At 37.5% G+C, this 12627-nt stretch overlaps 1 protein-coding gene across 2 annotated transcripts; it reads left to right on the forward strand.

The window, feature by feature from the left end:
- The first annotated feature begins 3889 nt into the window (after positions 1-3889).
- LOC123370191 (calcitonin) lies at positions 3890-8801 on the forward strand. 2 transcript variants are annotated; one of them, XM_045016503.1, is made up of 5 exons: positions 3890-3912; positions 5286-5598; positions 6893-6988; positions 7356-7487; positions 8322-8801. In XM_045016503.1, the coding sequence occupies exons 3-5, from the start codon at positions 6903-6905 to the stop codon at positions 8518-8520; spliced, it is 417 nt and encodes a 138-aa protein (XP_044872438.1). In that variant the 5' UTR covers positions 3890-3912; positions 5286-5598; positions 6893-6902; the 3' UTR covers positions 8521-8801. The 2 variants fall into 2 exon arrangements, with proteins under 2 accessions (XP_044872438.1, XP_044872437.1); XM_045016502.1 differs by lacking the exon at positions 3890-3912 and adding an exon at positions 4721-4811.
- The last annotated feature ends 3826 nt before the right edge of the window (positions 8802-12627 follow it).

A 12627-nucleotide genomic window follows, 5' to 3' on the forward strand; every position in this document is an offset into this window, starting at 1 on the left:
CTGCATAAGGCTCAATAAGACTCTGTGCACCCCTGTATTATGTGCATGGAGAGAGTGGGGCATGAATTTAATTCCTCACAGTTCACTGGATCTGTATGATAAATGTGGATCTATTGCACCATCTCAGCACATGCCCATTGTGTATGTCTGTGGTGTTCTATGTGGAGCCACTGTGGAGAGTGGCTGTTCTCCCTGTTTCCTTCATGTGCAGCTCCTTTGTGCAGTGTACAGGCTTGTGTTAGAACACGTTAACTAACACCATACTAAACACACAGTGTAAACACTATTATTTTGTTTAACATCATTTCAGCTGGTGGTGCTTAGCAGGGCTAACCAGGCTCAGAAGATACAATGGGAAGGTCTAGAGTTGGGGAAATGGTTACGTTTTAAACTGTGTCAGCTAAAACTTTTTTAAATTAACAATTTTAAACAGGATTTTGCCCCTAGTCTAGACAGGACAAGTCCTGTTATTGAGAAACCTAGGCTTCTCCTATTAACATAAATAAATAAATTAAATAGAAAATCTGTTCATTGAAGAGAAAATTGCTTTATAGATTTGCATCTCTAACAAAAACAATCAGAATGTAGCTTTTTAAATTATTCTACCATGAACCCATCTCTATCTATATGTTTGAGAGAAAATATTTATGTGGATGTGGAAAGCTGGATTCCTTTAAGCAAATGTATTTTATTGTGTATATACACACACACACACACACACACACACACACAACTGTACAGGCCATGTTGAAAAGACTAATGTAATGCCTGTGAAGCAAAGAATTAACTGTAAATAATGACAGACTGCTTTAAAAAAAAGTTGGTCCAATGAAAGATATTACCTCATCCTGCCTGTCTGCTTCAAAGACAAATATTTCTAATTTCCAGAAATAAGGATACCAAAGAGGCAAAACACATTAATTCATTCTTCCACTAGAGTATTAGAAATTGTCTTGGTGAAAATAAGCATTCTGAATGGGTTATTTAAAATCAAACTTCCATTAATCTGTTAGAAGGAAAAAGCATAATAATAATAAATAAATAAAAACTTAAAAAACTGTTCCCAAGGGATTCCAGAGAAATGCATGTCACATTTCTGCATTTCAGGTTAAGATACTCTCATTTCTGCAGATTGATCTTTAAATTCGTTATGGCTTTTAGCAAAGTGATCTTGGCTGTCATTGTGTTGGCACAAATTCAGATGAGTTTGGTGAGTGTCCTACATTTTCTTTTAGAACATTATTTCAATTGCAAATAAGTTGTTCTGTTTGTCTGTAGATGAAATCCATATAAACGCACGGTCAACAGTTCCCGGGAGGATGTTGAACCTTCTTGTAAAAAAAACACAAGAATTTCACCCCTGTGGCAGCCCTGAAAATCCTTAGCAAAGTTTTGAAATAGTCCTAGTGGTAGTCAGGAGTCCACTAATTTCTGTATCGTGAAATTATTATGATTCTTTTAGATTAGTTTTCGTACATGAAATTAATTCGGTGCGCACGTAGATTGCAAGTACAGGCGTGGTAAAATGTTAATATACCTCTTGTAAGCAAGAGGAATAAAACTTAAATATATTTGGGCACTTTCATCAAAAACTGAAAAGTCGAAATTCTATATGTAACTATGGAGAAATCTCGGGAAAACTGTAAACCCAAGGTAATTTACAGTTAAACAATAATATCTTCAGCATAGTTGTGCACTTATATAAAGCCATTTACTGCGTACTGCAAGTGAAGTCGGAAGCCTGAAAATAAAATAAAACATCGAAGCCCCCTCTGGACCTGTAACTGTTATTACATTCTGAACCCAGGGAAAATGTTAGAGAGTTTAGAAAGACATGAATTCCTAGTCATCTGAGGAACCCTGATGCTGATTTACAATCATCCAAAGTGTGCGGCTTAAAAATGGGTGTATTACGCAACCATTATTACTAAAGTGAACGGGAGAAGTTTGGTAATGGAAAACCAAAAATGATGACAGAAAAAAAAATCAGCAATGCCTTTTTTAGGTGGCCAGTGAATTGTGCGCGTCTTTTAACGTGTTTTCACTATGATCAAGTATATTTATGCTTTAGAACTAAAAACAACATTAACAAAAACAGCACATATTTTGCATTCATCTTCATATCAATCTAAACCTAAAATAAAAACATCACACATTTGATGTTCAAGCACATGTAGACGGTAGTTTCCAACAATGAGAAACAATGAAATAGGAATTGGTATATCTATATATGATTCATTGAAGTCACTGGAGAAATCATGATTATAGATGGGTGTATATATCGAATATGTATTGGATAATATTTCCGTGCAGGAATAGTCTTTCAGTTTTTCAGATCATTCTTGAAAGCTTTAATATTGTGGTCACATGGTATGATTGCTTTGTGTAGAAGTAGGACTCAGCAACCCTTCTGTAGATTTTTCCCAAATCCCATCCATCTACTTGATGTCAGAGGCAGGGGGTTTCCTTCGGAATTTCGCAGGGTCCAAAGCTGTCTGGGTTAGGAGAGAAATAGTTTGGCTTCTACCTTAGTAATTATGTCCAGGGGTGATCAGTTCATATTATATGTCTACAGAGTATCATCTCTACAAACAAAGTGAAATGTTTATGAAAGGCTGAAAAGGTTTTCAGTGTAAGTCTCCGGGGTGCAATAAAAAGGCTTTTTCTGCTTTAAAGCACTGACAAGCAATCAGCCTGATGCAATTCTTTTCTCCCTCCCCAGAGCTCCAAGAGCGGGATTTCTCGGTAACCACCCTTCTGACTCTCCCTCCAGACTCCCCGTGTCACCGTTACACGGGAACAAACTCCCGGATCCCTGCCAAACGCACACAGCCAGAAAGGCAGCCAAATGGACCTCATGGCTTGTGCAAAGGCTCCCCTTCAGCAGATGAACGAGAGGGGAACAATTTGCTTGCATAACACTAGGGTTTACGCTTGAACCCCGGGTCCGCGACGAGCTACAGATTGGTATGCTCTGTTTCTTGTTAAGGAGTAACTCGAGTCCCTCTCCTATGACTCAATGTTATTAACAGAATGTATTTGAAATCCGGTACTTGGATGGATACTCACGCGCCCACTTTGGAAAGCAGAGTAAAAGAAAAGCATTATACTCACCACCGGGAATATTCTCAATAGCATAATGGAAACTTAACTTAAGTGAGAAGAAAATGCAGTGTTTATTATGATGATGCAAACAGAAAGTGGTTTATCCCCATTTGTTGTTGTTGGCAGAACCTATTACTGCCCTTTATAAAGAGCTTTTCTGACATGAAGAAAAGACCCACCGAGAAAGTACACACCTTATTGATATTTTCCACAGGAAAAACTACTTGCTTTCCGGTCTTTTCCTTTGGATGTGTTTGTGTCAATGTGTGTGTGCAAAACAGCTTTACAAACATACAGTAAATCCAACCATCCTGTAATGGAGCAGGTGTACAAACTCGAGACACGTCTACAACGCCTCTAGACAATGACTAAGAGACCCTTTAAGAGTGATTCATTTGACCCTATAGCTTGAGCCGGGTTGGCTCGGGCAGAGGCTTCTCCACTGCGGATGTAGCTCTTGCAGCTCCAAGTGCCCAGGAAAGGGAAGCAGCTGGGTAGCTGCCGGAACGTGGCCACTTCAACTCTGGACAAGGAAGGGGGGGAGCCGCGGATGCGAGACACACTCCAAACACTTCCAGCTGCTCCAAGCAGCCTGTAAAAAGGACGCTGCCAATATAAGAGTATTTATGGCAATCAATAAAGACAGGGCTCGTAGCACGAAATGATTGAATCGCGTCGGCTACAACATCTGCTAGCAATCCTCCCCTCTGAGAGACGATGGCCGGGCCAGTCCCACTGTTTGTACACTTTCTGCGGACAATTTGCTGCGGAATACAGAGGGGTTCTTACATTACTTCTCAATATCAGGTGCTACCGTTGGTAATATAGTAGTTCAGTATGCAATTGCCCCGGGTTTATATTAAATAAACTACGAGTCTTAACTGTGTGTCACAGAAGACAGTGCAATTATTATTTTTTCCTGTAGGGAACAGTAATTGCGTTCGAATCAGTGAATGTAAAATCTGTCCTCCAAAGAATGCACACCAAAGACCAGTTTAAATCAGTCCTGTTCAAAGGAGAAACAGAGAAGAGTAAATGGTCATAATTTAAGCATTGACTCTGAATAGAAGTCCCTGTAAGGAAGGAGAGTAGACTCCTATCCCTTCAATCTTAACCAGACTTAACTCTTTCTCTTCAGAACTGCTTTCCACACAACTGCCTACCCCACTAGGTTGCGCTAATCTTCAGATGACTCAAGAGACTAATGTTATTTTTGTTCTCAAACCCTATGAAAAGTGAATATAATAGCCAGAGAGAAAGAATTATTTTGCAAGCTGCTTGAGCTTTAACTCGGAATTTAGTTTACATTAACAATAAGAAAGCGAGGTATGCTATGTGGAAAGCCTTCAGCGTGGTCGATACTTGTAGAAGAGAGGGAAAATGGAAATTGTTTTTCTTGGTTGACAGAGGAAGGGGAGTCATTTTCATTCATTATAGACTAAAGGCCTCATCTAAAGCACATTGAAATCGGAGTGAAGATTCACATTCATTTCAGTGGGATTTGGGGCTTTCCATTAATGTTTTGGCTTTTATTTTTAGTTATTTTAAATTCCCCGTTCCCCCGATTTGCAAATCCACACTAGATACCGGGAACTATGGGAAAATGCGTAATATGGCAATCCCCAGGCAGGAACCTGAAAATTTAGTCCCGTTGAAGTCAGGGGAACTACCCACGCGAGTAAAGGTTCGCAGGATCGGGCTTCAAGGTACCAAAGGAAAAACTTTTCTAATATGCGGCGCATAACGGATTTATTTGCTCTAGATACTATTCTCTTAATGTGATATAATTAAACTTATTTAGTAATATAAGTGAAATACATTCTGCACTCATGTTTTAATTTGTTACGAAACAAAAAACTGTACTATTAGAAAATATTTGTAATAAATACCAAATACAGTTTCCCATGTATGCAATTACATTACTATAGCTACGCATTTGCAGACTAAATTAATAATCATAATCCGCCGTTGCCAAGGTCCTTTTTTCTGTCTGCAATGCGGTATTTGTTGCAGTAGATGTCGCTTCTAATAAGTAAATAATCTGTCCTTTGAATTTTTCATTAAAAAGATATGGTACTTTTTGTGGGGGTAAGGAGGTGGACTGTACATTATTAATGACTCGAGACGATTTCCCTTACTTGCCTTAATTGTCTGATGTGATCCGTCTTTTTTTCGTTCAGTGACCTCAGTGCAAATAAACCTATCAGATGTAGCCAACTGACTAGCAAATTTTGTGAATGGAATACTCAGTGACTGGAAGATGACGTAATTGGAGAGCAGTGGGTTTCGTGCCCGGTTGTGGATTGGCTACATTTTGCCAACGGACCTTGTGATTGGCTGGCCAGTGCCGGTCAAACGCCTACACACTTTCACCCTGGCGGTAGATATAAAAGGGGGATACTTAGGCATTGAACAGCATCACGATTTAGAAACATATATTGAGGAAACCTCCACCACGTTTTACTGTTTCTTACGAAGCTTTGCATTTCAAAGGTAAGCATGCTCTTTCTTTCTTTTTCTTTTCTTAAATCTAGTGTTTGGTGAGCTTACTTCAGTGCAGCAGAATGTGCAGTGCTTGAAGCTGTACGTGTACCCAGGCTGGTCTTTAACTGGTGCCAAGTTACAGCTTGTGTTGCCTTTCTCTATTTTGATTTTTCTCTGTGCATTCAGAGAACGCATAATTTGTAATTAGCTAGATTTCGTATGGTCTTCTAAATTACACGTTACTGGATTCCTCAAAATAAAATAAAACAAAATAAAAAGTACCAAGATAAAGGAAGGAATACACAATCCCGTTAGAATAATTGAAAGCAACCGATACTGCGTAGTATATTACATTTTCGTCATAAAACCCCTAATCTCTTTACACTAGTGGGCTGCATAGCTTGATTTATTTCTTTTGTAATCATTTTGAGGTTTTTCACAAAATTTGTTATAAAATGGTAAAAGTTTAGAAAGTGAAAACCTTCATTGTATGTTAACTAGCAATATATGCTGCAGGTAGTAATAGGTGTTTTAATTTATGAGAGAAAATGTGACTTTAAGCTAAAAATATTTAAATAAAGCTGTGAGTCATAGAGAGGAGTTCTTCAAGATATGATATATTTAATCTTTCTGCTCTCTTGACTTGAGTTCATCTGATTTATTTATCTTTGGTCATAATTTTGGGATTTTTTATTAAAATTACTTTAATGGACCTGTTTTTATAATTTTATCTAATTTGTATTTGAATTGGAAGTTTATGAGCACTCTGGTATAATGTGCTGATTTCTAAGCAAACATAATTATTTTTAATTTTTAAATTAAACATTAAAGCGATTAACATGTATTAATATTCTGCAAAAATGAGAATACAGAAAAGTATTGGTCATATTTTAAAAATAACAATAGCTTTACCTTTCATGCTTTTTCATACGATTTACTATACCTGAAGTGCCATTTTGTCCAGTTCAGATCAGACACATTAAATGAAATTACGTGTAGTGCTTCAAATACAGGGGAGAAGAGACACGTTTCCCATCAGTTTATAGACAGATCTGCATTAACTTAAATCCCATTTTAGTTACATCTTGATAGTAATCCTAACTCTGAAAAAACTCCAAATATTTCAATTTGGTCATATACAAAAATCCTGAAAATTATATGAGAAAACTAAAGCAAAAGACCAAAGCAAATTAACAACAACCTATTACCAAATGTGTCTAGAGAAAGATTGCATCTTTAGTAGATCTGTTAAGATTGAGGAGGCTGGAAAATGGCCATTGTTTGATGTGACTCTTTGTTGTAGAGAGGACATTATGGTTATGCTGAAGATTTCACCTTTCCTTGCTGTTTATGCCTTGGTTATGTGCCAGATGGATAGCTCCCAGGCAACCCCACTCAGGTAAGAAGCTGAGAGCTGTGGAAACTCATGCGTTTCGGAGCACTGCATCTGAACAGAATGGAGACAATTAGTTTCCTCGTGGCTGCAGATAGGAAGTGGATTATAGTAAAGGAGAAAACGTAGATCTTCCAATATTACTTTTTTGTAACACTCATATTTTAACATGCAATAGATTACTTATCTAGTGTGTGAGGGAATGAGTAGTCTTTGTCCTGAGTTCGGTATACATATGGACACCAGCGACAAAGACACGCTCAGCAATGTGGAATAGTGTATACAAGAACTCATCCACCTAAGGGCACACGTGCAAGAGAGTCTTTGCAGCAGTTATCCTTGTATTCATGCTGTCTCGCTTGTCTCCACCTAGACCTGGCTTAGACTCTATAACGGATCGAGTGACACTCAGTGATTACGAAGCTCGGCGGTTATTAAATGCGTTGGTGAAAGAATTTGTTCAGATGACAGCGGAAGACGTGGAACAAGCGACTGAGGGGAATAGGTAAGGGATACAGCCCCGGGGATATGCACAGATGCTGGGGAAGCAGGACCACTCTGTGTGTCCATTTGATTTCCCAGCAAGAGCCACCTCACCAAACACTCGGGCAGGCTAAGATTTTCCTCTCCCTTGGGACTGCGGATGACCTTGTACAATACTTTGGAAGGGACGGTACTGCATAGACGTTTTCCCGTGTCAGTATCAGGTGGATGGTTTCCACCTAGTTAACCTGCTTTTATCTTTTTTTACAACCGAGAGCAAATAAAAAAAGCCACTGGAGGGTGAGTTGAACTTCAAGGAGGGGGTTGTATTAAAATATGGCAGCAAGAGGTACGTTTTCCCGGTGGTAGTACTGAGGGCTGTTCGATCGCTCCTGGATTCTCTGTCGCGATAGTGCATGATGCTGTCGTGAGGCATGGAAGGCCATTGGCTGAAGCGGGGCATCCTATTAGTGCACGCAGCGCCACCCTCTCCCTCAGGGCCAAGGCATGCAAGTACATTTGCACTAACCTTAATGAATTCCTATTGCAAAGCATGTTGATGAATGAGAGACTGAACAGCATGTCTAGTACAGTGGAAGACAAACCTCCTATCCTTTGACTACCAGCATCCCAAAATCTAATCTATTTGCTTGATCAAGTAAACAATATTCATTTTGTTCATGATTAAACTCTGTTCTCCCTCTGATTTCAAGTGTGCTCCCCCTTGCATGAAATAAGTGTGAGGGGATTTTATCCTTTTCTTTTTGTCTCCTAATTATACTTATTTATCTAGGAATGTAATGCATGGATGTGCATGATTTATATTACTTTTTTGGCATGTTTTTTCCCCCTGCAGCCTGGATAGACCTATTTCCAAACGCTGTGCCAGTCTGAGTACTTGTGTGCTGGGCAAACTGTCTCAAGAATTGCACAAATTGCAAACTTACCCTCGTACTGATGTCGGGGCTGGAACTCCTGGCAAGAAAAGGAATGTGCTGAATGACCTGGAAAATGAACGCTATGCAAACTATGGGGAATCCCTGGGAAACAACTAGACATGCTTATTTTCACCCTTCTCCCTTTTTTTTAACTTGATGCATGTGGATCTAACCTTGATTGCTAACTTTGCTATGTTATTTTGATTCTGTTTTCGACAGAGAATGTTTGAGATGGACTTAAAGTTAGGACGATAAAGAACACAATACACATACCAAGTTAGAAAAAAATATACCAAATAAAATTAAAAAGAATGAACAGCACTGCCTTGAGACGTCAACTGATTTTCTTAGACATTTATTTTAAAAAAATCTAAACAAAGCTTTTCATTTCTAGCTATTACATGTACAGATAAACTCTTCTTTCATGCCTGCTCATGCACTTGTTCAATAAACCTATTTTTCTATGAGAATTAGGCCTGTTTGTTTTAATTAATTGTGTTGGAATGCAAGATTTCTAGACAAAGCCAGAAAAGTTTTACAAATCTTTCCAGAACTGGAGAAGAGCAGAACAATACAAAAGTTGTATAATAATTTAATTCCAGAATAGCTGAACAATTTGACTATGTTCATATACACTGGGAGAACTCTTAGACCCTTTTAATACTTTCTATATGTATGTGTGCATACATAATCAGTCACACACAATCTTAGTTAGTAAAACAATTTCTATGAACTTTTGAAATGGCTAAGCATCAAGAAATGCATATATTAACTAGTGTGAAAACACTAGAAATGTAATCTAGGTTTAAAACTGTTCTCATTGAACTCATCCAGGTAAGAACTTTAATATTTCTTTTTCATTTTTCTTAATATCATTTACATGAAGCTTCTTTCCAGTGATTTATTACCATGAATAACTGGATTTTTTACATGTATATCAGTTTTAGAAATAACCTGTGAGATAGACTTGTATATTAAAAGAATGAAAATGGGGAGCTTTCATAGCTGGGTAATTCATTTAAAATCTTGTTTTCTGTTAATTCTTTTACTTTAATACTTTAATAACAGATTTAGTGCTACTTTTGTACCTCTTTAATTTTTTTTCTCTGTATAACATTTATCTCATAATATGGGAACTGTTCAGAACACAATTGTCATGTTACCAGGGATGCTTTCTATGGTACTGTCTCTGGGCCTTCCTATAGTCCTAACTCAGGCAACATTCCCATTGATTTCAGCAGGAGATTGGCTTGAACAAAGACTTTAGAAGTATGTACTCTAAGGCCCCAGTCCAGCAATACACATAAGAATGTGCTTAATTCTAAGCAAGTGAGTAGTCCCACTGACTTCAGTGGGATTACTAAAATGCTTAATGCTTTGCTCATTGAAGGCCTAAATAATGAAGAAAGCTGTTTAAATAGTGCAATCAGATATATGGAAGAAGGAAAATGACTATGCGCAGTTCAACTCTAAAAAATTACAAAAAAAAATCCCTGGCAACTTCTTACTCTGTAGATTTAGTTCCAGGATGAAATCGTTGCCCCATTGACGTCATTGGCAAAATTCCCATTGTCTTCAATGGGGCCAGGACTTCAGCCCTTTTGTGTGTTCTGACATAGCTGCTGATCTAAGTACCTAAAATAGGTATTTTGCTACTATACTCCATCAGCACTACAGAACTAACTCAGCTGAGGCTTAGCTAGATTCTTTTACTACTTATGCATTATCAACAGTTGTCTGTTAGATTTCAATTATTTGCTGGTGGGAATGGAGTTGATCAAGTATTATTGAAGGGGTAATTTTGTCTAGGCAACCTTAACTATTGGTGATGATGTGCAAGAAAGAAAGAGCCCAGTTTGACTTTCACAACCTGAGTTGAGTCTGTAGCACCTGGTACCTAGAAAAAGAAAACTATTTTTTAAACTCATAAACTGAGTGAACAATATGTAAATCCTTGAAACACAATAAATATGGAACTTCACAATCCCATTTTTATAGAGATACTTTTCCAGGTAGAACCACACCTTATTGATATAAGCAAAGTATTTTTTTACATTCTGTCTATGTAAAATATATATTTTTTATTTTGAAAAGCAGTGTAACAGCACAGAAAAGGGCATGTAACACAGCAACCTGTGTGACCCATCGTCTGGCAGACTTCCTGAGCAGGTCAGGAGGAGTGGGCAAGAACAACTTTGTACCTACCAATGTGGGATCTAAAGCTTTTGGGAGGCGAAGAAGAAATGCTCAGATATAAACATCTGAATGACACCTGGAATATGGTAAACACACTGCAATAAATGTAGAATCTATACTTCCCTTAGTAATGTTACCATTGCTAATATCTTACATAGAATTCTTGTTTGGATGGAAAATAGATTTATGGTGTTTAGATCCTAGAAAGAAACAGTAATAGTTAATCCAAATGTGTTACAAATCCAGTTTTACATTTAAATAGAGCATCTACTGTAAGGTCTCTTTTTTTCAAAGTAAAGTGAAAAGTTTAAATAATCAGTTGTTATGAATGTTAGATCACCTTGTAAAACAAAGCTGGTTGGTTCAAGTAATAGTTTCAATCAGTGGATATTCTTGCATTATGCCACAAGTAATATTTCTGTATCAATATTTTGGTAATTTTTGGATTTCTTTCTTCCAGATTGCCATGAAACTGAAATGTTAACTCCCTTTAGTTTCTAATGAAAGCAACTCTTCTCCATAAATCAAGAAGGCCAAACAGAAGTCTCATTTTTTGCATCCTAATATTTAAAAATGTTTTGTTAAAATCAAATGAAAGCACTTCTGTTATGTATATTACAAACCAATCTAATTATTCAAGTTAAATTATTGTATATTCTTTTTATATGCAATTCTATTTCAAATAAAATGTGATAGCATCTATTATTTATTTATCTTCTAGCATATATGTGAAATGTGATCCATGCTATTTATCTGGGCAATACTGCCAAATCTCGGGGATTACACTAAATTGCTGCCTGTCAAGGCATATCTGTAAAATATGGTGTGCTGTGCCTTGATGTAAAACATTTAACTAACATGATTGTACAGTATGTTTAAAAACACGTCAATATTGTATCATTTGTGAATTTAAGCAAGATTAAAAAAAGTATTTTAGATACATTTGGATTGAGAAACTGATTTTTCATTTAAACCATTTTATTGTTAGTTTATTGCATAGTTTTTTTTAAAAAATGTCTGGCATTAGCCAAATGTGGATATCATATTAGAAGGATCATTGGCCTGCTCCCATATGGTACTTCCTATGTCTTATCTAACTACAGACCCTAGAGTGGTTCTTGAGAACTAAAGTTTGAATGTTCATAATAGAGAAAACATTTTCCCTTTTACAAACTCATGAACCAGTAGCTAAAAAATAATTACAAAATGATTAAACAGAATAACGCCCCACAGTTCCTGGTAGTAACAAACGTCATAATGTATAGAGCAAGACAACAGTTTTGTATAGCCTCTTTCATACAATCTATATCCAAAAATGGTTTACATAGTTAAATAGTAGGGGGATAGACAAAGGAGAAAAGACATGTATTTAGCTGAGATTGAAATGAGAGACAGAATAAATGAGAGAAAGGGATTCAGGATGACAATTACAGGCTGAAGGAACTGCAAAGAAGCAGTTTCTTTGATTAACCAGTGTCTGAGACTGTAGCCTGGTCTACACTATGAGTTTATATAAACTTTAGCAGCGTTAAATCGCATTAACCCTGCACCCGTCCACACAACAAAGCCCTTTATATCGATATAAAGGGCTCTTAATATCGATATCTGTACTCCTCCCCGATGAGGGGAGTAGTGCTGAAATTGGTATTGCCATTTTGGATTAGGGTTAATGTGGCCGCAATTCGACGGTATTGGCCTCCAGGCGCTATCCCACAGTGCACCATTGTGACCGCTCTGGACAGCAATCTGAACATGGATGCACTGGCCAGGTAGACAGGAAAAGCCCCACGAACTTTTGAATTTCATTCCTGTTTTCCCAGCGTGGAGTACTGATCAGCTCAGGTGACCATGCAGTCCCAGAATCAAAAAAGAGCTCCAGCATGGACCATACGGGAGATACTGAAGCTGTTCTCTGTATGGGGAGATGAATCTGTTCTATCAGAACTCTGTTCCAAAAGATGAAATGCCAAAGCATTTGAAAAAATCTCCAAGGCTATGATAGACAGAGGCCACAATAAGGACTCAACA

Source organism: Mauremys mutica, chromosome 4 (assembly GCF_020497125.1).
Source record: "Mauremys mutica isolate MM-2020 ecotype Southern chromosome 4, ASM2049712v1, whole genome shotgun sequence".
In the NCBI taxonomy this organism is placed as follows: Eukaryota; Metazoa; Chordata; order Testudines; family Geoemydidae; genus Mauremys; species Mauremys mutica.

What these genes read in the sequence shown, in the direction of transcription:
- LOC123370191 (XM_045016503.1), top strand. Translation starts at nt 6,903, where the DNA reads ATGGTTATGCTGAAGATTTCACCTTTCCTTGCTGTTTATGCCTTGGTT. An exon ending in TCCCAGGCAACCCCACTCAG is followed by an intron (nt 6,989 to 7,355) that starts GTAAGAAGCTGA and finishes GTCTCCACCTAG; the next exon opens with ACCTGGCTTAGACTCTATAA. An exon ending in CAAGCGACTGAGGGGAATAG is followed by an intron (nt 7,488 to 8,321) that starts GTAAGGGATACA and finishes TTCCCCCTGCAG; the next exon opens with CCTGGATAGACCTATTTCCA.